At 42.3% G+C, this 26,642-nt stretch overlaps 1 protein-coding gene across 1 annotated transcript in view; it reads left to right on the top strand.

Annotated features, from left to right (window-relative positions):
- The window catches only part of Msh3 (mutS homolog 3), a 134,074-nt gene extending 107,979 nt beyond the window's left edge, over window positions 1–26,095 (top strand). Inside the window, exons 20-24 of the mRNA XM_051182952.1 lie at window positions 1,903–2,060; window positions 15,320–15,506; window positions 17,551–17,680; window positions 22,673–22,844; window positions 25,378–26,095. Coding sequence (XP_051038909.1) covers window positions 1,903–2,060; window positions 15,320–15,506; window positions 17,551–17,680; window positions 22,673–22,844; window positions 25,378–25,489 — 759 coding nt within the window. The 3' untranslated portion in view covers window positions 25,490–26,095. The remainder of the gene's footprint in view (window positions 1–1,902; window positions 2,061–15,319; window positions 15,507–17,550; window positions 17,681–22,672; window positions 22,845–25,377) is intronic.
- The last annotated feature ends 547 nt before the right edge of the window (window positions 26,096–26,642 follow it).

The following is a 26,642-nucleotide window of genomic DNA, read 5'->3' as shown; positions in this document are numbered from 1 at the left end:
ACTTCAGTGTTGTTAAGAGGTAGGAGTTATATAATACGGCTGCTTTTTCATGTTTTGTTTGGTGACTTAACAGCTTCCCTTTGACAATTTATATCTTTGTGTTCTTTCTTGTCATAGCTGTTTCTGTGCAGCTGTATCATAGTTTATCTGTTGATAAACATTTGAGCAGTTTTCAGTTTGAGGCAGCTGCGAACAGTCTTTTGCTTATGTTTTGGTGCACATCATAAACATTTATGTTTGACCGGGGCAGAACTGTTTTATGTTTCCACAAGTAACTAATTCTCCACCTTTTCTCCTATGCTTTCTTTTTTAAAGTAATGGGTTTTGCTTTTCACTGTTTATTCTTTCATTCACCTAGAATGAGATTTGGAACCTTACTCATTTTCATACAGCTAACCATTTTCCTGCCATTGTTTAAGGACATCTACGCCTTTGTTGGCTCACTAGCCCCGCCCTTGGCTACCGGGCTTCCTTTTGCACTGTTGTGCCAGATTATGGGTGAGCCACAGCCTTGTGGCAATGCATAGATTAATAGAAATGGGATAATAATTAAGAGAGAGTTAACCAGTAAGAAGCCCAAGCCATTGGCCAACAGTTTTATAATTAATATGTCTCTGTGTGTTTATCTGGGGCTGAAGGGCAGCGGGACCTGGCAGAACAGAAACCTCCATCCTCACTGTTGGCTTTCTCCCACCTCTGCACATGTTCTTGTCTGATACTTCATGTGTTCCAGGGTGAGGAAATGTGAGATGCTGCATTTCAGACTATCCTGAGAGGCACTGCTGCCAAGCCTTTTCCATGTCTTTTGTTTTCCATGTCATGTGTTTTCCATGCTTATTTCCATTTAGCATGTACATGGGAGCAGAATTGTTTGGCTATATCTATTTTCAGCTTTAGCAGGTATTACTGCAGCTTTTCAAAATAGTGTGTAGTGTTTTTCTCCTGCAGCAGAAAAAAAATTCCAGCCCCTCTCTCATCTTTGCCAAAACTTGGCACTGACAGCCATGGCAGGCAGGCTTTCTTCCCTTCCTTCCTTCCTTCCTTCCTTCCTTCCTTCCTTCCTTCCTTTCTTTCTTTTTCTTTCTTTTTTTCCTGATGTTGTTATCCTGTACATGTGAAGTGGTGGTATCTCTTTATGCTATCATTTTACTTATTGAAACAGGTTACCTTTTATTCATGGTGACCATCTGTGTATCTTTTGTCATCACCCCTCCCCTAATGAGGTGGAGCCAAGCGGAAGATAGTTAAGTCGTGGGTGGTACTGCTCTCAGAAAGGATTGGTTCTGGTCTTGTGGAATGGGTCGTTTCTCATGTGGATGGGCCTTTATAAAAAAGTGTGAAACTAGCTTCTGCCAGCCTCTCACTTTCTGTCTGCAAAGTGAATACCTCTGGCACGTACTCCCACCATTTAGATGTTGGTCACTGTGAAAACCTTAACCAGGCGTGAGAATGAGTCAACACTATGCTCTTGAATATCTAGAACTCTGACCTTAATGAAACTCTTTCTCCAACAAATTACACAGCCCTAGGCTTTTTGTTATAGGAATGGAAAATGGATTGATTCAGTGATATATAATATGGTGTAGAGCAGTACTCTGCCTAATGAAGTCCCTTTTGTGGGCTGAATCATAGATACCACATGGAAATAAAAATAACATAAAAAACAAAAGAGAAGAAAACCCATCTGAACCAATCATGGTAGTGGATACTTTTATTCCAGTTCTTGGCAAGTGGAGGCAGGAGGTTGAAATATGAGGCCAGCCTGGTCTACACAGTGAGCTGAAGGCCAGCCTGGGTTATATAGTAAGACCCTATCTCAATCCGCACTCCCAACATAAAGAGCAACCGCTCCAATCCCTTCTGGTGCACTAAGTGAAATTCCATTTGTTTGTTTGTTTCCAGGAAGACTCTGAAAGGGTAATGATAATCACTGGACCAAACATGGGTGGGAAGAGCTCCTACATAAAACAGGTTGCGCTGGTTGCCATCATGGCTCAGATCGGTTCCTACGTTCCTGCAGAGGAGGCAACGATTGGGATTGTGGATGCCATTTTCACAAGGTAAGTGTTCATTCTCTTAATATAAGCCAAGGCCACGTTATCACACAAACTCTCTTTTTATGTATATGTTTGGATAAGTGGGATTGCACTTAAAACTCTCAAAGTTCATATGCACTCTCATATGCACATATGTTAATATGGAAGATACCTAGGATGTCTTTTCTTTTTCTTTTTTCAAGTCTTTTAAACTAGTCCTTTAAACAAAATCTTGGTGGGGGGGCCAGTAATCAATATCTATATTCAGTCGTAGTCAAAAGGTTGTGAAGAAATTGCAATCAATATTTAAGTGGAGAAAAGTTATGGTATAGTTATGGTATGCCTTCTAGCTAGGGAAGCTGAAGCCTGCCCATTCCCATTGTTGAGGTAGAAGTACCAAACAAGATTGTTCAATTCACATTTATTTCCACTCTTAAACATTGCATGTTACTGGCCATGGCTTACTAACCTCAAGATATAAACTTAATTTCATACTTTCTTAGCAATATGAATAGAACATCCTAGCTTTATTAAAAGGAACTTATAGTTTATCCATTTCACATCTCCCAATTTATCAGTCCTTGAATGGTCTATATCTCTTGTGTATTTAAGTAAAATAAACATGAAACCATGTAATAACCAGGCTCTCCATGTAGCATGTTTGTTACTGTCCAGTTTCATGTTTGGACAATTGACCCTTGAATCATACCAGAATTTATCCTATCACCAATATTAATGAACTTGGACAGATACTGAAATACCTTAAAATCCGTATGTTGAAGCAATCTTTTTTGATTGTTGAGGGTCTCGATGAAGGGCGGGTTCACTAGTCAAAGGAGGGAGGAAGGGCTTTTCAGATGGAGTGGCATGTTCAGACATCACTTTAGTAGGCACAGTGAGAGAAAGATAGGGAGGCCCTCCAGGAGAGCCTGTAGTAAGTCAGGACTTGGCGAGAGATAGGTACAGTGACAGGTGAGCTGAGTTGTCAGGGACAACAGTGGCATGTATATCTGGATGGAGAGTCCTGCTGCCTGTTGAAGGGGGAGGGGTATTTTCATCTGCTCGCTACTGCTGAAACAGAATACTACAGACTGGAGCGGAGGGAGGGAGGGAGGATTCACCTATGTGCCTAAGCATATGAAAGCAAGAGGTCAACTTGGATGTTCTTCAAGAATCAGGAGCTGTCTGTCTTGTTTCTTTGAGACATAGTCTTTGAGTTTGCTAACTAAGCTAACTGACCAACAAGCCCCAAGATGCTGACTGTCCAATTTCCCAAGTGCTGGGGGCTACAAGCTTGAGCCATTGTGCCTACTTTTTCTTTGAGGGTCCCTGGGGGCAAGGGAGATGGTCCACAGTGCTGTAAGGCCCATCAAGATGAAGTCTGAAAAGTGACTTCTGTTCCCAGCAAAGTAGTTTCACTAGCAACATTGGAAGCGTCAGGTCCACTCTCCAGTGAGCATGGGATGTGGACTGAGTCTGAAGTGAGGTGCTGTTGGAGAAGAATGGCCAAGAAGAGGAAGCCAGAGGCCTAAGGAGGGACTTGTTTTTTCCGTTTTATTTGTAAGTGTAGGTTTGCATATGTTTTAGTGGTTTCCAGGGGAGATGTTATGTCCTGTTATTTATGATCATAACAAGACAATACAAAATGTATTGATCACTTTTGGAGGGTGTTGAAATGAGTCACAATGTTTCCGAAACCAAAAAATAATTGTGTGTTACTTTGGAGGAAGGTGAAGTAACTCTCTTGACTTGAGGGGAAGTTTTTCTTATAAAAACTCGGTGGCTTATTAGCTAAAAAAAAAAAAAAAAAAGGATGCTATGGATTGCAGTGTAGCCCTTGAGGTTCTTAGAGATCTAGGTCATAGTCAGAAATGGCTCATGTCACCAGAAGAAGGACAACCAGACATCTGGTACAGGATCGAAGCACAGACTATGATGACTTCTGGCCAAAACACCAAACCCAAACCCATTCAGATCTTCAACTGTGTCCCAGGTTACAGGAGGAACACGAACACAGGAACTTGTTAAACACGGCACATTGGGGGCTCCATGAGCAGAGCCCTGACATGAGAAACAGTGCAATAAATGATGGGAATCCAGTCTGATGCCTCAGACTGCTTAACCAGTAAAGATCAGAGGTGTGTTAGGCTCAGCTGTTTGATTACAAAAGTAACAGGTGCACTGTGACGGATACCTATAGCACAGATAATAAAAACCCAGAGTCAGATATTGGGTTCAAGCTGGATATCAGAGAGCAAAGCGGCCAGCCGCTGGAAAGTTGTCACCTCCGCCAATGCTCAGACTGAAGGGGAGGCACACTGAACCTCAGACTGCATCTCCAGACTGCACTGCTCTCCACCAAGCCCCAGACTGCTACACTGCCCTCTGAGACTGCACTGAGTTCCTTATATACTCTCTAGTGCTGTTTAGACTGGTTCACTCTAATGTACTCCTGGGTGGCTTTGAACTCACAGAGGTCCATCTGCCTCTGTCTCCTGAGGCCTGGGATTAAAGATGTGTGCCACCACTGCCTGGCCTCTATGGCTGTGTCTAGCTTTGCACTCTGATCTTCAGGCAAGCTTTATTTGTTAGATCATAAACAATAAATACATCACCACGGATATCTGATAGGATCCTTGTTATATTTATAAATGCAACTGTGTGGATATATATGCTACTATACCAGTAATTATGCTGTGTGTGCACATGTACCACATTTTCCTTGGCGGGTGTTTGGTGTGATTTCAATTATAGATGTAAGCAGTATTGTTACTTGAGTACTGGGGCATAAGCTCCGGCTCCAGAAGCCCCAGTGGCCAGGGCTCAGCCACCCATTCAATACAACAGCAAAAAAGGCAGAGGACACTGATAAAGGGCCCCATGACTCCCAAACCCATCCTCAGCATGCTGACATGAGCTTTAGGTTTAAAAGGGCTTGAGGCTGGGGGGTAGAGGTTTGCATAGTGAGTGGTCTTGGTCATAGTGTGGCCTAATTGATCATTTTCTCAATTCTGGCTCCAAGGAATTGTGCCTATCTGGTTTGCAGGTGATGATTGCCCCTGCTCTGTGCTTTGGCCTCTCTGTGTCATAAGTCATTCCTGTGGTAGCTTTCCTGGAGCCTCCTGTTACTTGATGGGGAGTCTCAGTTGCTTAGATACAGAATGAAAGCATAGATGCCAGGCGTTCACCCTGCTCTCAGTTACGTTATGGGTCCAACAAGAGACGAATTAATGTTTTTGAGCAAAAGCAGCTTCTGGGTGTCTATGACCCTGACTTATACATCGTGTGCTACACATAAGTGAATTTTCCTCATATAGCCTACACTGAGGAGTGGAATTGCTAGGTTGTAAGGGACATCATCTTTCAGTTTTTTTTTTTTTTTTTTTTTTTTTTTTTTTTTTGTTGTTTTTTATTTTTATTTTTTATTTTTTCCTGAGGAGGCCACACTGGTTAGAAGTAGCAGTGTGTGAAGTTTTTCGTCATGTTTAATATTAAATCAAAATAAGAAATACCCATTTGGTGCCATTTCTCTGTGTTCTCCAGATTGCTGTAGGAACATGTTCATTTCTGTTATTTAATGTCCCTTATATGAAGTACCATCTGGTAGATCTTTGTTGTTTTGATGCTAGGGAATTTATGTCCCCTCTTCCATGTACATACTGTGCTTATTTACAAAAAAGCTTTGGAGAATGTTTTGTCCATTATAACCCAATGGCTGCTTCCTCTTCATCCTTTTCGGTTGGCCGGCCAGACAGCAGGATCTAAATTCAAGGGTCATGTGAAAAAGCAAGTCTGATCTGATACAGGAGGGTTTCTCCACTGTGATTCTTAAATGGCTGCTTGTTTTCAATGCTGCTCTCTAAGCCTAGTCCTTATGGTTTCTACACGGACTCTCTGAGGCGGTACCCAAGCATTGGCGTTTTCAAAGTTCATGTCAGAGCAGCCTCATATTACCAAATTACCATGTGATTTGTGATCTTTATTTCATGTGCATTGCAATTCTTCCAGTAAAAGTAAGTGGTTATTCAAATTACATCATTGTTACTTGAAAATCCTTTTTGTGTCCATTGAGAAATACACTGTAGGTAAACTGAGTGAGATGTTTGCCTAAGGTTTGGCTCTAGACTTTAAGCTGCTTGTTTTTGTGTTTTATTGGACATCTGGAACATTGGGCTTAAATTTGAGTAGTCCATAATTATCAATGGCTTGTCTGCTGTGGCTCATGCAGTGCACCATGGGAAGGAGATGGCGGGAAAGCTGCAGTCAGACAGATGGTTAGGTATCTTTTCTCTTGAATATTATAAGGTCATGTGAATGCTGTCCTGAGTCATTAGCAGATCTTTTCTAAAGTAAGATTTTGACCCACTCTAAGTGCTGTATTTAAATCAATATGCTAGGATGTGTGTGCTCATCAGTGAGATGCCTGTTTCCAGCATCATTAGCATCTAGGTTATCAATTAGATCAGACCTATTGTTTGTCTTCCTGATGTATGAGTGCAAGCTTAAGCCTTATTCAGCTTCTCAGACTAGGTAATTAAGTTTGAGAAAAGCAATGAGTTATTAGTGTGGTTAGAAAGCCATTTGAGAAGAGCAAAACAATTGTCCTCTCCTCTCAACATTGTTGCTGTTTATGTGAATAAATGTTTATGGATTGAGGTATATACAATAACTGGCCCCTAGTGAATAATGGGATGGTGTGCCACCCACACTCTCCCTCTGTGATGTTAGGAGGAACTGTATTCAGGATGGCATAGGTATGTTTGTCTTGAAATAGAAATTAAAAGGTAATGGGCGCTCAATGCTTAATATCATCTCATATGTTTGCTTTTGAGCAGAGAGCCAATTTGTTCATCCAATTTAGTTTAACTCTGCAAATATTGACTGAACACAAACTGTGACAAATGTACAGAGTAGAATGCATCCTTTGTGGACAGAAAGAAAGCATCTCAAATGAGTGCATCTTGTCAGTTGTAAATACCCACACTAGAGACCACATGATAGATGGCATTTAACTCAAGGAGCAAATTTCTCTGTCTTTAGTGGCTTCAGGAATCTTGCATTGGAAAGGTCTCTGGTTTGTTTAGTTGTGTAGCAAACCTTATATACCTCACTGCTACTTTTTGGTGGAAAGTATAAGTTTAATATCTTTGCATGGGTCAAAGTCTCCTGAAGGTTTGATGTGGGTCCAGAGGGATCCCTCATTTGTAGTTCCTGAAGGTACTGTTCAGGAGGGTGTGATGGGAGGGAGTGGGAACTTCCATTCTGCTTTTCTTTTTTAGGTTGTATTTAGTTGAGGGCAGTTTTAAGTTCACAGAAAATTAAGAAGAGAGTATAGAGATTTTCCAGACGTTTCTGCCTTGGGCATGCAGAGCCTGCCCTAGTATCAGCCTCCCTAGCAGAGTGGTCCAATAAATGAAACTACATTGTTTTATCATCTTCACCCAGAGCATCATCATCACTGTGGTTTACATGAAAGCTCAGTTTGGTTTGGACAAAGTCACCTTCCTGAAAAATAGTCTGTGTACTGTTTATTCATTCTTCCTCTCCTCAGCTGCTGGTCCTCGGGGATCATTTTACTCTGCATCTATAGCGTCTTTTCTTGGAGTATCTTATAGCAAATAGTATGAGTCCCTTCTGCCCTGTAGGCTTTTTTGATACTTTGTTTCTTTTCATTGTTGGACGACAGTCCCTTGTCTGGATTAGCACAGTGTATATTTCCTTACCAATTCCACACTAAAAGACATCAGAATTGCTTCTGAGATTCAAAAATTATGAATAAAGTTGCTAAAAGCAAACCTGTAAAATCCATGTGTGTCTTCACGTGGTCATATGTTTTTAAGTCCTTTGGTAAGAAGCATACTTGATCTGCCCTGTGGCACTGTGTGTGCGCTTTATTTATGCCGTGTATTTGCCTCATGTGTACAAAGTCCTGGGTTTGACCTCTACTGCTGCAAGGGAACAAACAAAGCTAAAGCCAAGAAAGCTTTGCGTTTATTGTTGTTGTTATCTGTTTGTTTGAAATACATTGTTACTTTTATCATTTATTCATTTTGTCATTTATTCATGGTCTCACAGTGTAGCCCCAAGCTGCCCTAAAACTCACCATCCTTCGGCCTCAGCCACTCAAATGCACAGATTTCAGGCATGTGTTACCACATCTGTTCACACTTGTTACAGGTTATAAACTGAGAACTTGTAACTATACAGAGTTATTGGGTACAAAATAATATTCTGATGCAATAATACAATATGATAATAAATGACATGCCATGACTTCAAGTACTTGATGTTTTCTTGTGGTGGAAATATTTCACTTTCATTCCCTTAGTACTTTTGAAATGTACAACAGTATATCCTTCCTACACTGTACAATAGAATGCTAAAGAAAGTTCTTACTTCCTGTTTAAGATCCTATGCCCTTTTGACTGTTACTTCCCCATTCCTTCTGTACCCCAGCCTCTGTGACCCCCATTCCTTCTGTACCCCAGCCTCTGTGACCCATTCCTTCTGTACCCCAGCCTCTGTGACCCCCATTCCTTCTGTACCCCAGCCTCTGTGACCCTCCCCATTCTGTCTACTCCCCAGCCTCTGCGATCCCATTCTGTCCACACCTGGACCTCAGTGACCTTCATGCTACTCTTCCTATGAGTTTTTAGATTCCACATACAACTAAAAACATATTGTGTTTTTTCCATCTTATATAATGTCCTCCAATTTCATCCCTGCCACAAGTAACAGAATTCTTTTGTTTTTGAGGCTAAATAGTATTCCACTCCCTACTTGTGCCAGTTTCTTTTCTTATCTGCTGTTTGTTAGCCACCTAAGCCATAACATGGCTGCTGTGACTAATGCTGCAATGGACTGCCTCTCCCTCTATTCTCCTCTCTATTATCTTCTCCCCCCCCCCATCTATCTTTCCCTTTCTGTCCACGCCCCCAACACACACACACACACACACACACACACACACACACACACACACACACTTTTTGATGAAGACAGTGCCTCTCTTTAGTTTAGCTTTATCCTAGTGATGCTCCTGCCTCGGTGCTGGAATTACCGATGTGTACTGTGGCACGCAGCTCTAGGTGTCAGGAGTTTGTAATTTCATCCATTATGGGGTAATGTCTGTGTTTAAAAACCATATCAATAGGCAGGTAGATGAAGGGATGGGCTTACTCTTTACATTCAGTGTGCCTTTTAAATACCATTTGGTATCTTCACATTTTTAAATAATTGCAGCTTTTTCTCTTCTTTTTCTCTTCTTAGACTTTATGATTTTGGATAATTTTCTCTCTCCCAACAACCATTTTTTGTTTGTTTGTTTTGGTGTGTTTTTAATTAAATTGTGGGCTAAGGATGGTAGCACAAACCTTTAATTCAGGCACTCAGGAGGCAGAGGCAGGTGAATTTCTGTGATTTGGGGGCCAGCCTGATCTACAGAAGATTTCTAAGACAGCTACATAGGAAACCCTGCCTCAAAAGGAAACAAACAAAAACAAAGAAATCAGAGTGTTTTATTACTGAGTAGGTTTTTAACCTATAGTTCAAGTTAGACTATCCAGAAAATAAGAAGCTTAGATGACTTTACTGAACAGAATTCTGCAAATATTTAAGCAAAGTGAAGCAAATGGGAAAGAATCCAAAATGCTTAAATATTTTAAAAATCTTCCTAAATAAAAGATATAATAGTAGATTATTTCCTAGTTCTACTTATCCAAGATATTGAAAACAGGGAATTCATAGTCAGAAATAGAATGTAGTTCATCTGCTGGGTGGATGAGCAGATTGTCATTGGATCTAGAACCTCTGTTAGAGAGGATGAACATTCTAGAAAGGGGCAGTGAAGATGGCTGTACCATGTTGGGATCATGCTTTCTACCACAGAACTGGACACCTCCAGACAGTAAGATGGTACCTTTTCTTAATTCATTTCATCACTGCTTTTTTAAAGTGCCTGATGTCAAAGAATCTCATTGTAAGACAAGTAGCTAATACTTCATTTGATGGCTTAATGTTTAAGCCCTGGTAGAGCATACATCTTCCTCACACAAGCATTTCCTTTTTAAAGACCCAGCCACTGTGGTCTGAAGGAAGAGAGGCCATTCCATTCTCTGTCACTAATGGTGTGTAGCACACTAACTCAAAATACCAAGATCCCTTTAAAAATCGTCTCTTAGACTCTCCTGGAGGTGTTCTTGATCATAGAAACTGGTTCAGAGAAGCAATCATTTCTTTTCTCTGGTTAGTTTCTGAAGCTGTGTTGACCTATATACGGGTTATGGGATGGGAGGGGTAGGGGATTAGAAAGATTAGTGGGCTGCCACTCCTAAAAATATCGGAGGGTTTTGTCTTCTTAATCATATAACTGTAGCCTCTGTCTGAGAAGAATGCTCAAGAATGCATTTTCCATTTTTGACTGAACGTAAAACAGACCAACACACCAGGATGTGTTCTAGAGTTCCCTACATCTCCATAGTTTACAACTGAAGAAGTTGAGACTCATTATCCAGTAAATGTCGTTGATTTAATACAAAATCACAAACTCTTGATTATTTTCTATACATCTTCCTTTGCTACAAGAAGTTACTTTTGGCTAAAATAATGACTGAGCTATTAGATGGTAAGAGAACATGGTTAATGAAAGGCACTCGGTCTAGGACAAAGATTGAAATGAGAGATAACCTCAGATCTATTGATTGTTTTCAAACTCAAATACATAGACACAATGACCATTAAGGAGGGCTAACAATGAATCTTTTTATCAATAGTTAGTTCCCACATGACTTGCAGCATCAGGGGCAGCTTAATGATCCATCTTTCCCACAGTGTCTGGTCAGGAACATTGGGTTCTCTAGAAAAGCAGAATTATGACTGGACATGTGCCAGCTCCTGGGGCAGTAGCTTTCAGAACATTCTATGGAGAGCAGGGGGACTTTGCTTATAAGACAGTTAAAAACAAAACAAAATAAATAAACTAAAAAGATATTTGCAACCACTAACTAGTCTAATAGTAGGAGCATAATCAAATTCTGTTCAAGCATCCCTGAAATCAGCTGGGCAGTGGTGACGCACGCCTTTAATCCCAGCACTGGGGAGGCAGAGGCAGGCAGATCTCTGTGAGCTTGAGACCAGCCTGGTCTACAGGGACTAGTTCCAGGATAGGCTCCAAAGCCACAAAGAAACCCTGTCTTGAACAACAAAACAAAACATAAGCATCCCTGAAATCATGTCTGGCTTTCTTAAGAGCAGAAACCTTTCCAGGTGGCGAAGTGCTCAGGATGGCTCAAAGCCGTCCTCCCCCAGTGGAAAAACCAGTGTTCGCCTCTTGCCTGACGTGAACCAGTCCTGCTGATAGTGACCTTGGGATGGTGACCTGCCGTCTCATTGTCTTCCTTCATCTGTAAAAGTGTGAACTAGTGACCAAGAACTTGTCCAACGCAGTTGGGCTCCTGCCTTGCTGTGATGAGGGCAATTTCTTTCTATCCAAGGAGAGCAACTATTGAAGAGGGTAGTGTCCTGATTCTCTTTAGAAACCTTAGTCCTAGAAAAAAAAAAAAAAAAAAAAAAAAAAAAGGAACGGAAAGGAAGGGTGAGCGGCCTGTGGAGTGCAGTCCTCTTTCATTATTCATAGCTTGTCTGAGTCAGGCGGTCTTGAAGGAAAGATGTAAGGAGAACAGATGTAACTAAGAGGCAGACTGGGCTTTGGTTGAGGTTTCCAGAAGCATCCACAGCCATATTGGTCCTTAGTGACACAGTCTAACTCGGGGTTAAGAATGGGGTCTGTTAGTCTCCGGAAGGAAAGCTCTAAAGAGATCAGCAAGGACTTCAGGTGTGCAGGAATTAAAAGAATGGGCAATTGAATTGTACAAATTATTCTCCATTGGATGGGTTTAATTTTTACCACCTATGAGTTAGTATAGGAAAGGCATTCTTAATTAATTGGTCATTGTAAAAATTAAATTTTAAATGTAGTTTTCAACTGAATAGAAAATAAGGGTATTATTGTAGCTAGGTGCCGAACTTAATTACCAACTCTCATATTATTATAGTGAGCTTTCCATGGGAGCTTTAAAATCACCACTGAAAGTATATAATCTTTCATGTTTCTTACAGTGACATGTAACTTGCTTTCTGGATAAACTCAATCATGTACAAAAACCTCAATGTTTATGGTAACATAAGGCTATAACTCTAAATTGTTTCTTGTAACATTTCCCACAAATGAGCAGTCAGCTCATATGCAGGGCAGTGTTTGTCCACCGTGTGTAAAGCAGCAGTACATGGAGTTTAGGCTTGTGCTTAATCTAGTGTGCCTTATGCTGTGTTTGTATATAACTCATTTCATAAAACCATGGACTCAAGATGCAGACGTTACAGGGTTTTGTTTTGCTTTGTCTTGTTTAATTGAGTGACTCCCGTTTACAGGTGAGGAAGCTTCATTCACACAGAAATCAACCAACTTGTGTAGGGTGCCTCCCTAGTGGCAGCCAGAGCGATGGTGCTAGTCTCTCTACTTGGGTTTCTGCTTTTTTCTATACCTAGCTATGTGGAAGTGCATGTGTAAAGTGTGTGTGTGTGTGTGTGTGTGTGTGTGTGTGTGTGTGTGTGAGTCTGTGTGTATCAGTGTGTGCCTGTGTCTGTGTATCAGTGTGTCTGTCTGCATATATCTCTGTGTGTGAATCTGTGTGTCTATGTGTGTGTGTGTCTGTCTGTTTGTCTGTGTGTGTCTGCATGTGTATCTGTATGTGTCTGTCTGCATGTGTCTGTGTGTGTGTATCTCTGTCATGTGTGTTTGTGTGCGTGTGTGTCCATGTGTGTGTCTTATGTGTATCTGTGTGTGTGTGTGTGTGTGTGTGTGTGTGTGTGCACATCTGTGTGTATCAGTGCTGGGGATTGAACCTTGGTCATAAACAAGCAAAGCAAGTACTTCCACCACTGCACTGCCCCAGCTCTCTGTTGTTTGACCTTTGAGTTTGACCTTTGAGATAGTCTTGCTCAGTTGCTAGGGCTGTTCTGGAACTCATCTTCTGGAGGCCTCAGCCTCCCAGAGATGGGATTACAGACAGGCCTGCACCACCATGCCTACCTACATAATTCATTAATAGCATAGTAATAGCATACTTTTAAACATTTTACTCCATTTTAGACTTGAAGCTCTTTAGCCAGATGACTGCTGATTTTTTTTTTTTTTTTCATCAAGAAATAGAATAAAGCTCAGTGCCTTTGTCCTCAAACAAGAGCTACAAAACTTGGAGGTGGAGCATGGTGGCTGAGCATGTGCTTAGCATCTGTAAGGCCCTGATTAACCCAGAGAACCAGACTAGAAGTGGGGCCAGGAAGGGCAAGGGAAGAGGAGGAAGGAGATTTGAAAATGTCTTCTGGCATACCCAGTCTTCCTAAAAGTTCCCAGCAGTGCTTTCAAGTCATCACCACGACAAGCTGGCCACTTCCTGTGCAAGCATGTGATGTGTCTTTGTTTATGGAGTCATTAAAATCCTGTCCTAAGAGTACACCAACCATAACCTAATCATAGTATTTAGTAGGGCTTCCTGCCTGAAGCCAGCTGTCTCTTGCCTTGGGGAGTTTCCTTCACCTGTCCGTAATGTTCCCTCCCAGTGTCGATGCCCTCCACTTGTCTAATCACCCCGGTCTCAGGCCACTTGCATGTTCCTTTCACTCCTTGGCTTGTCTATGTACAGCCCTGGCGGTTTCTTTGGCTGCACCCTCCAGGGTAATGGCATGGTCTTCCACAGCCTCTGTTTTCCTATAGTTTCAGTTCCTAGGGCTTTCATGATTTCCTGTTGTTTCTTTTCAATAAACGTTGATCTTGTCTCTCTGTCTCACTCTCACTTAGAATAGTACAAGGTCTCATTGTTTTAATGATGCTCAGGAAATTGTATTACCCGTTTTCCTTGTGCTGTTTGTCAGCTCTTTTCTTTTTGCTCATTTCTCCTCGAGATGAAAAGTGTCCCCATTTCACAATAGTAGTACAGTCTAGTGATCAAGCACTCAACAGGTGGCCTTTGGGGAGCATTTGAAATCCAAATTGTAACAGTAATCATTGCAAAATTGAGGTAACTAACAGTATATGAACTTAGAAAACGCAGCTGGACTGTTGCTAAGTGAGCAGCATTTCAGATGGTGTTTTCTGTTTATTGATTTTAAGATGGATAAAATTGACAGCACTTTGTTTTCAAATGCCACTCATTACTGTTACAACAGGAGCTGCACCCACCCGTGGGCATCGGGTTTCATCTTCCTTGCAGTTGCCAGCTGCAGGCTTGCTGCCCATGACTTGGGGTGGTTATGAATTTCTGAAGAATGTAGGCCCCACTGGAGTGCTACAGGTCACATGTGAAGTATGTGCCTGGTTTATGAACTATTGATGCAGAACTAAGTTGATAAGGGGGTTTGCAGAGACAGCAGTTACTAGCATTCCATGATGCCAACTATGAACTTAAAGCCTGAATTCTAGGTTTCATAATTAGTTGTAGGACCTTATTCTTTTACACAGTTACTCTTTCTCATCTTTTCAGGTTATTTCTGCACTGAATAAATGTTTTCCCAAATAAACGTGGCAGAATGTTACTGTCACCATTGCTCTCGAAGAAGTGTCAGGGACCTATGGTTATGAGTTAATGAAATACCTGTGTCAGAGCCTTTTCTGAGACAGGAACAGTGCATCATCGCTGTATATTCAAAGCTCCAGGAGGTTGCTTTATGGAAGGATAGTCTTAAGAGTTTTGAACTCTGACATCTAGGAGGCATGTTTGTTTACATGGGAACCTCTATAAGTTGCTGTCCAAGGCCTTTATCATCTGTAAGTTAGTTCCAGGACAACAATTTTGTTGTGTGGAAACAAATTAATTTGTATGTATGTAGTAATTTATTTTTTAATTACCCTGGGTTTTTTAGAAGAAAATGCTGAAAAACTTCCCTAATTATAAAAATCCTACCACTAACTGCTTTTTAAACATACTGACACAGAGAAATGTTATTTTGTCCTGGGAACACTAAGATGTGGATTTGAAATTTTGAGTACAAAAATAGGTCAAACTGCCTACTTTTCCAGAGTTCTGTCCATTATTTTAGACCCTGTCTAAAATGTTCTTCTAGGGTTGAATTTGGTGTTAGACATTCATTATATCTGATGTATGTTTTATTTAACACACACACACACACACACACACACACACAAATAAATTTGTTGTTCATAAAACAATGTTTGGCCTCCTGGGAAGAAAACTTGGGAAAGTAAAGTGTTTTCATCTTTCTTGTAGGATGGGTGCTGCAGACAATATATACAAAGGACGGAGTACTTTTATGGAAGAGCTGACAGACACAGCAGAAATAATCAGGAAAGCGACACCGCAGTCCTTGGTCATCCTGGACGAGCTGGGAAGAGGGACAAGCACTCATGATGGAATTGCCATCGCCTATGCTACGCTTGAGTATTTTATCAGAGATGTGAGCATCCCACACTTTGTTAACTGATGTTATTTTAAGTTGGCATATTACAATAACAGGTATTTAAATATGAAATAATTGAATTAAGGTCATTAATGGGTCTGCCACCTCACTTTTGTGGTGAGACATGAAATCTGGTCTCATGGTTACTGTATAACTAGAGTCTCAATGCCTTTATGTAATACCTTCAAGCCCTTTTCCTCTTTTGTATGAGTATGTGCATGGAATGTGCCTGTATGTGGGGTGCACATGGGCACACATGCATGTGGAAGCTGGAAATCAGCCTCAGGTGTTGTTCCACAGGAGTGGTCCAACAGGAGTGAGACAGGTTATCACCTGGAACCGAATAAGCTAGGCGTGCAAGCCAGTGAGCCCCAGAGAGCTCCTATCTCCATCTCCCCAGGAAATTAGAATATAAGTTCACACCACCACACCCAGCTTTTTACCTGTGTGGCAAGCACTTCACTGCCTTTGTTACTGAATTAAATAGCCAGGAGAAGTTCTGGGTTTTTTTGTTTGTTTGTTTTTGTTGTTGTTTTTGTTTGTTTGTTTTTTGTTCAAACATTTATTTAGATGACATAGATAATGATACCATTTTTTTTTCCTTTAAAATAAATACTTTTCATTTTTCGGGTGGTGGTGGCACACACCTTCAATCCCAGCACTTAGGAAGCAGAGGCAGGCAGATCTCTGTGAGTTCAAGGTCAGCCTGGTCTACAAGAGCTAGTTCCAGGACAGCTAGATCTACACAGAGAAACCCTGTCTCGAAAAACCAAAACTAAACCAAAAAAGCTTATTTGAAAAGCGGTGCATTTTGCTCCATTTGGTAAAGTCCCATTTGCTCCACCAGCACATTTTAACATCTGCTGAAGCCTCCAGAAGACGTGAGGACAGAACTGAGTTTGCCACCCCTGAGATCTAGTTCATAACTTCTGCTGTGTTACACTGTGCCAGTGTTGTGGGTGCATAATGAATGAATGTCACTGTTGACCCAGGCTTCCATAGTGGCATGGCTGAGTGGCTTTCCATTCAGTCTTTGGTGTAGCTATGGTGAGGGTACAAGTGGGAGCAGCTGCCATCTGAAGGCTGGACAAGGACTGCAGGGTCCCCAGTAATGTCGGGGCTCACATAAGGTTCCCAGCTTGGTGCTGGTGGCTAGCTGGGTCTTCCTGCCATTCTTTCTCTGGCCCTATCAGGTATCCTCAACAGAGTGAGTCCAGGCTTCCTCTAAGGAAAGCAGTCCAAGAGACCCGGAGAGAGAGGAGTGTCTGTTGCCTCGCCCTTGTGGTTGGGAAGAACTACCCTCTGACAACACTGACTGTTCCTTAGTGTCTCTGTGTTTAGCGTTTCTGTGATGTCTTTCCTTAGAGTTATATGGTTTTTGTTGGGTGCATTTTAAAATATTTTTTGTAGTTTAGGTCCAAGCATTTCATTTGAGTGGTGCTTGTATAGGTGATACTTATTCTTTTGATTTCAAATTCTGCTTTTTAATTTCTGATATATAGGAAAGCAGTTGTCTCCTATGTTAATCACAGTGTTAATGCCATAAAAGACTAAAATAGGAGAATATCTAAAATCTATGAGTCATATTCTGTGATAATTAATTTCTTGTGTATAAATTTTATTCTGGTTCTATAAGAAACTGATTTTGTTCTTAGAAGATAGAATCATAATATTTAAGGTTGCTGACTGCAACGAATTCTTAAATGGTTAGGGCTAGTAGCTTGGTAACAGAGCATTTGCCTAGTGTGTGAAAGCCCTCTGGATTCAGTCATCAGTACTGGAGAAGGCAAAGATGATTCAGGAAAGTGTGTGTGTGTGTGTGTGTGTGTGTGTGTGTGTGTGTGTGTGTGTACATGTACATGTGTGTACCTGCCTGCCTGCCTGCATAGGATGGAGGAAGGAAAGGAATGTGGCAAGATATTAACTGGTTGTCTAAACTAAGAGTCCCTGGTGGGTTTTGTTCTTGCAACATTTATAAAGATTTGGATTTTTAAAATTGAGACATTTTAATTAAAACAAACTATATGTCTTCCTGTTTTAGGTGAAATCCTTAACCCTGTTTGTCACCCACTATCCACCAGTTTGTGAACTTGAAAAACTTTACCCAGAGCAGGTGGGGAATTACCACATGGGATTCTTGGTCAATGAGGACGAGAGCAAGCAGGAGTCAGGTATGCAATCCCTTGCAGTAGCAGCCAGGTGAATACTCGAAAGTTTCAGCTTGGTAACTCAAGATTTCTAGAAATACGAGCTCATTGCTTGTTAATAATACAAGCTGTGAGCATCAGTTATAAAGAATATTTGGCAAAATCCATGTGCTATAAGCCTTGAGTAACGTAGCATGTACATTTGTTTGTTTGCTAACTCAAAGTCCTTCTCCATTCTTCCGTCATCTGTTTAAATGGCCATCCTTTTTCCCAAAGCAGAAGTTCCTCTTAGTCCCGCACAGTTTTCCTCAGTTCTTATCCTAGGATAAGATAGTCAAGTGCAGAGGTTTCTAGTCACCTTTAAAATGTTTACCCTCCCCCATACCCTTTACCACTAATTACTTACTACCGGCCATAACCGGAGTCGTGTTGTGTCTCACTATGGTAAAAGTGAATCTGAGGTGAGCTGGCTTGCCCATGCCAGCTACTTGGGTAGAAGATCCACATTTCCTGTTTCTGGGTCCTGCTTTTCTAGCTTTTCCAGTACTGCTTCCATCAGAGGATGAGGTCTTTCCCTGAAAAAGAGCATCATTAGCCAGCAGGAATACATGCAGGTGCCATAAGTAACCTAGTAAGCTTTAGAACTCCACCCCCACCATAGCAGGTTTTTTTAAGCTACCAGCCTGTGGTAGTTTGCACAGTTGGTATGCTGTAATGGAAAACCCATTATCCAAGACACTCCAGAGTCCAAATTTAATTTTGAAAAAGTAGTAAAGACAGAACTTAAAAAGAAACCAGGCAGATGGCCCAAATAAAACAAAGTACTGGACCTAAGATAAGTGTAATGGTTAGCAATCCCTGAGCCCTGAGAAACACATCATAAAGTCTGTCATTAAGAAGTTTGGCTTCATATTAATCTGCATCCAGTGTGACAGAAAATGGCTTGCAAATGAAATCCACGGGGCAAAGTAGACTTCTGCAGTGGAGAAGGCCTGAGCAGTTGCCTCTGAAGAGCTTGTGAGCTCGCTGCCAACCCAGAGCAGAATCCTGTCCCCTAAAGTGTCTGCCGTTTTATTATATTGATTTAAACTTTATCCATGGACATAATTCTTAGAGTTAAATGCTGCTAGGCCCCTGCTAACAAGCTTTCATCCCTTCACTCCACGCCCTCCCTCCCCCCCCCCATCCCATCCTAGGCAGACTTGGTGATCTTTCCTCCACTTCTGTCCTGCTCCTGAATGATGTGTGTGGTTCCCATTCCTTGGCACTTGTATTAGCAGTGACATTGTTCCAGGGCCTCAGCCTTCCCGCCTGTCCTCCTGACCTCATCCTTGGCGTTGCATCCTGCCTGGCCCGTGATTATCGTTTTAGCCATCTCCACAGCAACAGCGGTGCCTGCCCATCTCTAAGAACTAAGTCTGCTTAGTTTTTACTTTTGCATTTTGTCCTTTGCTTTGAGTCCGCAGGCGAATCCTCCTTGGCCCTCTGGTAGCTTTGGAAAATGCCTCTCTAAACAGAACTGAACCTGTTCCCACTGCAGCCCCTCCTGCTGAGGCCTTTTGTTTTTCTTCTCTTGTGAACTGGTTGCTGCCCAGGCCTGCTGCACATCTGCCTTTGTGGTCCCCGAGGAGTTCTTCTGTTTTCCCTTCTGAGTGTTTGGTTTCTAGTAGCAGAGCACTTGACCACTTGATCCAACAATAAGGTCATCCAGTGTAGCACCTCAGTGCAGTGCCCAGCTCCTCCAGCAGTTGTCCTGGCTCGGTCTTCCTGCCCTGCTGGCTCCACCCACAGGCCTGTGGGAGAATGGCTATAGCTCTTTCAGACATCATACACTGGATGCCTGACAGTGTCCAGTGCTAGAAGAGGAGCTCGCGTTTAGGGAGACTTTTTCATGTTTTCCTTATCTTACTGGATGTTGAACCAGGCTTTGTTTATGCTAAGCATGTACTCTGCCACTGAGCTATGTCTCTGTTCCTTCTTGTAACTGTCTTAGGAGCAAGACAACTTTTTTCAGGCCTTCTAGCATCTCAGGAATCTGTCCAATCTCATTTTCAGAATTGAATTGAATCTAAGTGAGAGTGGCAGAAATAACTTTGTCTCAAAATTAATCAGGATCCACTTTTAGAGCTGGGTGTGAGGAGATTGCCCTGACTAAATAGACAGAAAGTCAATTCCTTTTAATACAAAAGTCTTCTATAAAGTACAATTGATTTTGGGTAGGCCACTACTAATGTCAATGAAACTAGGTAAAATGTTCAAGGCCTGTGTTTCCAGGGGTGTGTGGTACCCAAAGTAACGGATCAGCAGCCAGAGAAACAACTGTAAAAACTTAGACAAAATTGGGTATTGTATTGCATTCCTATAGCTACTTGGCCAGATCAAGGCCAGCTTGGGATACATGAGACCCTGTGCAAGGGGTAAGAAGACAATGTCTAATCGTATCTATCTCTAAACATCTACACACATCTGTCCAAAAAAAAAAAAAAGGGAAGTTCAGAAGTGACTTGATCAGGGCCTGCTGAGCTAACTTGACTAACTTAGTGGATAAAAGCCAAGCTGCTGCCAAGCCTGGTGCTGAGTTCAGTCTCTCAAATCCACACTGTGGAAAGAAAGACCTAACTTCCAAAAGATGTTCTCTGACTCCCACACACCCTGTGTGCCATGCGTGTACTGTTCCCCACAGCAAATAAGTACGTGTAAAAAAAAAATTGAAATTATTCAATCAGAACATTCCTGAGAAATTTGACCTTATAATAGATTTTGCTAGTTTTCTTGACAATAGACACCTGGGTTATTATAGGGTTATTATATTTATAGACTCTGACAGTGATTAGTTTTCAAAATATCCCCAGAGAAAAGGGTGTAGCTTGTAAGAGAAGAATTCACTAAGAACCTTTGTGGTGAGGACATAAAACAATGGGTTGTTTTTATTCATCTCTCCTTCCACCTGCCTCCCCCTGCCTCCAAATTTCCATTGTAGACATGCCCACGTTTGTACAGCCCACTGAGAAGGCTTGAGGCAAATTATAACAAAAAGACACGCCCAGGTAGCTGTGAAGAGTGATCGTGTTCTTTACCTGAGGGTATGAAAGCAGTCATAATGCCAAAGTGGAGACTGGCATATGGTGTTAGACCAGCCACTGTTTGTACAAATGTATGATAATAATGTGTTCAAGGTCCAGGGCAGTGTAATATAGTATGCAATTAAACTATAGTTTATAACTCTATTATGCTTTAAAAGCATGGTAGAAAGTATGCATGCACAAAGAAGATATGGATGTATAGTCCCAGGTCCTGCAGAGGCTGAGGCACCTGATCACTTGAGCCAAAAGCCTGTCTTAAACAATGTAAGGACAAATGGAACCATCGTTATAGCCGTCTCTACTGTCTATATATAGCATGAACATTTCTATATGTTGTATGTAGCTCAACATACACTATATATAATATGTAAAGAGAAAAAGAAATAACAACTCTTGGGAAATGTATCAGCAAATCCATTTCTAAGAAAGGAGCTTTGTGCTATATACCAGGCTGTCAGATAATGCTGGCCAGCAGCATGCTTGACAGATGGCAGTACAAACAGATGAATGAATTTTGTCTTCCTTAAGAAAGGCCAGCATGGAAGCTAGATTAGCCTGGAAAGAGCCAGGACTATTTTTTCTCTTAGGGTTTGCATTTTTGATGGCTACTGCTGTTCACTTGCCTCTTTGTCTTGTGCTCATGAAGAGTGACAAAAAGCTCTTGGGGTTTGCAGACCCCATCCTCCCTAATCTCTCTGCTCACCCACTCTTCACCCTGGTCTGTATCCCTCTCTCATTTGGAGGTAGAAGATATTCTTAGTGCATGGTAATAGACGTCTGCGTCTGTGTCTCCTCCTACTTGTAGCAAACACCCTGTGAAAGCTATTGTTTGTCTGCTCCTGAATTCTTAGAGGAGGTGAATTCATTGTCCCTTCTCACTGTTGTGTTCAGCCTCTTGGCTTTTGTCATCAGTAGCTGATTATCAAAGCATACCCACCCACTTGACAAAGAAACAACTGTGTGAGTGAAGCCTCTGGGTGAATTTACAGCACCTGCTAGAGTCACAGAAACCATGGAAGAGCTAGAACCAGATGTGACATTCTGAGTTTTTGTTTTAAAGCTGCGTGATTCTATGATGCTTTAGGTTCTGATTTATGTAGTAGCTCTGTACCTTGGACTCTTCCTTGTTCTTAAAAGTTTCAAATTCATGTGGAGGTGGGGAGGGGGTCGAGTTTGGAGGCTGGGATGGTCCTTCAGAATTGCCTTAGTTGGGAATTAGAGGACAAGGCCTCTATAACCTTTATTGTCTATCACTGTTAGCTTACAGTAATTTCCAAAAATGTTCAGCAGCTTGCTATCTCAATACCCATCCTAAATGAAGTGTGTCAGACATTTAGGGGAACTTGGCGGGGCACCTCTGAGAACGTTGACTGGAAGGCAGTCAGTTCATGGGTCAGGCAGGGTGTCTCGGCTTCCCAACCCTTCTCAGGGCTTTGTGCAGGCCTCCGGGTAGAGCATCAGCTTGGTGTTGACAAGCCGTAGTCTTTCATTGACTCTGGATGAGTGACAGGGTTGCATATGGGACTTTTCACGGGGCAGCTCACAACATGACAGCTGGCTTTCCTTGGATCAAGCAGGGAAGGAAGGTTCCCAAATGGAGGATGCAGGGTCCTCTGGTCTGCTCTCTGCAGTGTCATGTTTTGTCCCTTAGCAGGGAGTCCCTGGGTTTATCCCACACTCAAGAGGAAGAAATGACATGGCACCTCATACCAGGATTCCCCTGTTACGTGAACCGTGGGACGTGGGACACATTGTGTCCTGCTGCACGTACGCCTAAACCATTCTCTGTGAATACAGAAGTTCAGTTCTGCCGGTGGATGGAAAAAGCGCGAGCTTTCAGGAGGCCGGTTGTAGAAGCTTCTACCTTTAGTCATCCACTGGATGACTTTCAGGTGCTCTTTGAGTCATTGGTCTTCCCCTCTGTATTTCACAGGTGATACGGAGCAGGTGCCCGACTCTGTCACCTTTCTCTACCAGATAACCAGAGGGATTGCCTCGAGGAGCTACGGACTGAATGTGGCAAAGCTAGCAGATGTGCCTGGAGAAATCTTAAAGAAAGCCGCTCACAAGTCCAAAGAGCTGGAAGGCTTGGTCGATCTGAGAAGGTTGGAATGCCATTGTCTTGTTCTTTGTTTTGCTTCCTAGTGGGACCTTCTAAGCTGTCCAAGGAAGAGGGTGGTCCTGTAAATGACCATGGGAGCCTCTGTGGAGTTTGGGGTGAAAGGCCACTGTGGAGCCTTTGTGGGGTTTGGGGTAAAGGGCCACTGTGGACTCTCTTCTGCAGGCTTTCCTTAAGGCCAGAGGAAAACAGCCTTGGGCAGAGCTGTTTGTGTCAGGTCTTCATTAGCTGGAAAACAATCCTTTTTGGTCTTTTTCCCCAAAAAATTAGTTCGGTGTATGCCAACACCTTAGCTGCTGAGGAATGAAGGTTATCTTAAAACTTACTGAGATCGTCAGTGCTTGGGGCCTACACGGGTTTCTCTCATTTACACAGTGCATCTGCAGTGATAAACAGCTTTCAGGACCAAGAAATCTGTCCAGGGATCCATAAAAATGCCTCCAGATCTGACCACCTGAGTTTGATCCCTGGAACCCACATGACAGAAAGAGACCCCCTGCCCCACCCCGCCCCTAAATAAACAAATGTAATGAAAAAAGTTTAAAGAATTCTGTCAGGATCTGTGGGATGGAGACCTGGCTCAGCAGTTAAGAGTGCTTGCTGCTCTTCCAGAGACCAAGTTCCAGTCCTAGCACCCACATCAGGTACTCACAATCGTCCGTAACTTCAGTCCCTGGGGATCCAATGAGTTTGGCCTCAGTGAACACCTTCATAGTCATAGTGCACATAATCTCCTGCAGACATGCATCCATACACATAAATAAATGAATCAGTCTGTCAGGATATGATTGAGCCATGAGATCACATTATCCACTTGTCACTTACTTCTGAATTGTATGTGGCAACTGTATCTGTCTTCCCTCTGTACTCCACCTCCACCGTTTGTGTGAATGTTTTCCACCCTTGATAGCTAGTCAGTGCATCGTCAGTTTATGAACTAGTCTTAAAATACTCCCAGGATATACCTGAGGGAGACACCCTGTGAACAAACAGCAAGTTGCAGCCTTTTCTTTCTCAGGCAGTTAGGAAGTAACTGGAGTTGGCTCTGTCTTCTAGATCACTTCTGCAGCGTCACACCACAAGTAAAGGCGATGTAATTAGTTCCAGCCTATGTCTGTTATAAGGCAAATTCATATAAAAAGTTATCGGTGAGAGCGCAAAATCTAAACTTTAGCCTTCTGCAAAGTTCAAAGGCAATCATAGTCTTTCCTGTCATCTGATCACCTTTTCCTGGAAAAAGTAAGAGCAAACCTCTGCCTCGAAAGAATGTACTGGATGTGGTGGCACAGCCACTTCCTCCCAGCTCTCTGGAGGCAGAGGCTGGTGGATCTCTGTGAGTTAGAGGCTAGCCTGGTCTACATAGTGAGTTCCAAACTAGCCAGGGCTATATAATGAAAGCCTGCCTCAATGGACACACATACAAACTGCCAATAAAATAGTTTATACCTGTTGGTAGTTTAGCCTCCAAAGCTAAAGTGAGAAAATTAAAGAGTTCACAGATTGTTACAGATTATCACAGATTATTAATGTGGGGAAATCTGCAGCATTATCTTGATAAGGTGACACATTACATTACGATGGGACATTTCAAATCTGAAGAGAGGTGGTTTAGCACTGGCTGCTCTTTCAGAGGACCCAGGTTCAGTTCCCAGCACCTACATGCCCATTCACAACTGTCTATAACTCCAGTTCCAAGGGATCTGACCCTCTCTTCTGACCTATGTGGGCACTAACTATGAGAATGGCACATAAACAGACATGCCAACAAAACAATCATACACATAAAATAACTACCCCCTCAAATATTTTTGGAGATGGACCATTTTGTGGTGCATTAGGACACTGTATGTACTTTCCCTATTCATTAAAAGCGGTTTCCCATCAGTTTTCCTGGTCAGATCAAAAAAAGCAAACCGATCCTTGTGTGGTAAGTATGGCTTCACTATAGTAGTTAAGGATTAATCACATACAGAAAGGATTATGTACAGTTACCTGTGCCAGCTGACTTACCCACATCGGCACACTAATCCTCATGACAACCTTGTGTGCTGAGCAAGGATCTGACCAAGGGCCATCACGCTCATTAGACGGGGGCAGTAGTTGGAACTCATACTCCAGCCCCTCACCTTAAATCACTAACTGCATTACTGTTTTGCTGGTTGATGGTCTGCTGGTGTTTTGCCCTTTCGATTACCAGCTTTATTACATCAGTTTCACTTTTTGTCTTGGGAACATTTACTAGGAGTGTTTTGTCTTTGGACACAGATGGGGACAGAGATAAGAAGTCCTAGGCCCCTCCCTGCAGGCAGGAGTTTAGAAGTCAGCAGGATGACAGTCATGCTAATCAGTATCCTGGATCTTTAAGGCAGCTATAGCCCTGGAGTGGGGACACGGTCACAGCTTTCTGTCTACTGAGCCCTTTCTGCCCCTGCTGAGTAGACTGTCCATTGCTCTGGTGACACGCACTCCCCCACTAATCCCATTTCCAAAATAACTAATACTTTGTTTTTTTCCTCCAGGAAGAGGCTTAAGTTTTTTACAGACGTATGGATGACACATAACGTAAAGGACCTGCAAACGTGGGTAGGGGAGTTGGGAACAGAGGAAACACAGACTTCTCTCCCACATTAAAATGAAACCTACCCTTTCTGAGTAAAACATGGAGAACTGGAGATACAAACTGTGCTGAAGAACTTTCTGGTAGCAGCCATCTTTGTGACGTGAACACACGTGATGAGCATGGTCTTCCTGTTGAAACAGATTTCTTCCTCTGACAGGAGAGCTTTTCAGGCTCTCATCTTCCTGGCTTGAGAAGAACAAACTTTTGGGATGTGGAAGCTTTACTGGGTCATTAGAAATGTTTGCAGGCAGTAAGCTTCGTATAAAACCAACCCTTCTCGGTGAAGCCTAGGATGGCGACACTGGCACTGAACGGTCGCAGGGGCTGTACAGTTTTTATTTCAGACAGTTGGCAACAGGGTAATCTGATAGGAATCTGCTTTCGTGAGCACTAAAGAGTTTTATAATGGTAGTTGATTTTTCACTATGGACATAAACATCTTCATGAGAAGTAGAGCCATGAAACTCCTAGAAGCCAGAACACAGGAAGGAAAAAAGCCATATGAAATTTGAAGGCCTGGATGTTGCCGTCATTTTAGACAGCTTAAAGGTTGTTGCATCAAATCACTGTATCATTCAATTAAATAAAACTATGGAATGAATACTTGCTCAAAGTTATGGTGTGACTGAACTGAACTTTGATTTCCTGGCAACACAGTTTTCATGCTTTCCTTTTTTTTTTTTTTTTTTTTTTTTTTTTGTTTTGTTTTGTTTTGTTTTTTGAGATGGGGTCTTGGGGTCTCACTATGGCTCTGGATCACTTGGGACTCACTATGCAGACCTGGCTGACCTGAAATCACAGAGCCCCACCTGCCTTTGCCTCCAGAGCCGCCATGCCCAGCTGTAGAAGGCCCTCGGGAGCTGGCCTCGGTTGTTCTGACTGCTGTGTTAACCAGGTGACACATATGTCATCTTAGAGCTGAACCTTGAGGCTTTTTGGATTCACAGACACCCTACTTCCCTGCAGGTTTTGAGGGAGGGACACCCAACTGTGTCCCTGGGTTTTTACAGCACTTACAATCTGGCTCCTCCTGCCCATATTTCTAAGTATGTCATCCTGCATAAGGGCTCTCCCTTTCCCACCCACTTCTTATTCCTGTTCAGTTAAATTTCTGTCCCATAGCTGATGGGCATAGCTTTAATTCCTTTTTCTAAATTATTACAG

Source organism: Phodopus roborovskii, unplaced genomic scaffold (genome assembly GCF_943737965.1).
Source record: "Phodopus roborovskii unplaced genomic scaffold, PHOROB, whole genome shotgun sequence".
Lineage (NCBI taxonomy): Eukaryota > Metazoa > Chordata > Mammalia > Rodentia > Cricetidae > Phodopus > Phodopus roborovskii.
The sequence above is the reverse complement of the archived record's forward strand: the minus strand, read 5'-3'. Positions and strand labels throughout refer to the sequence as shown.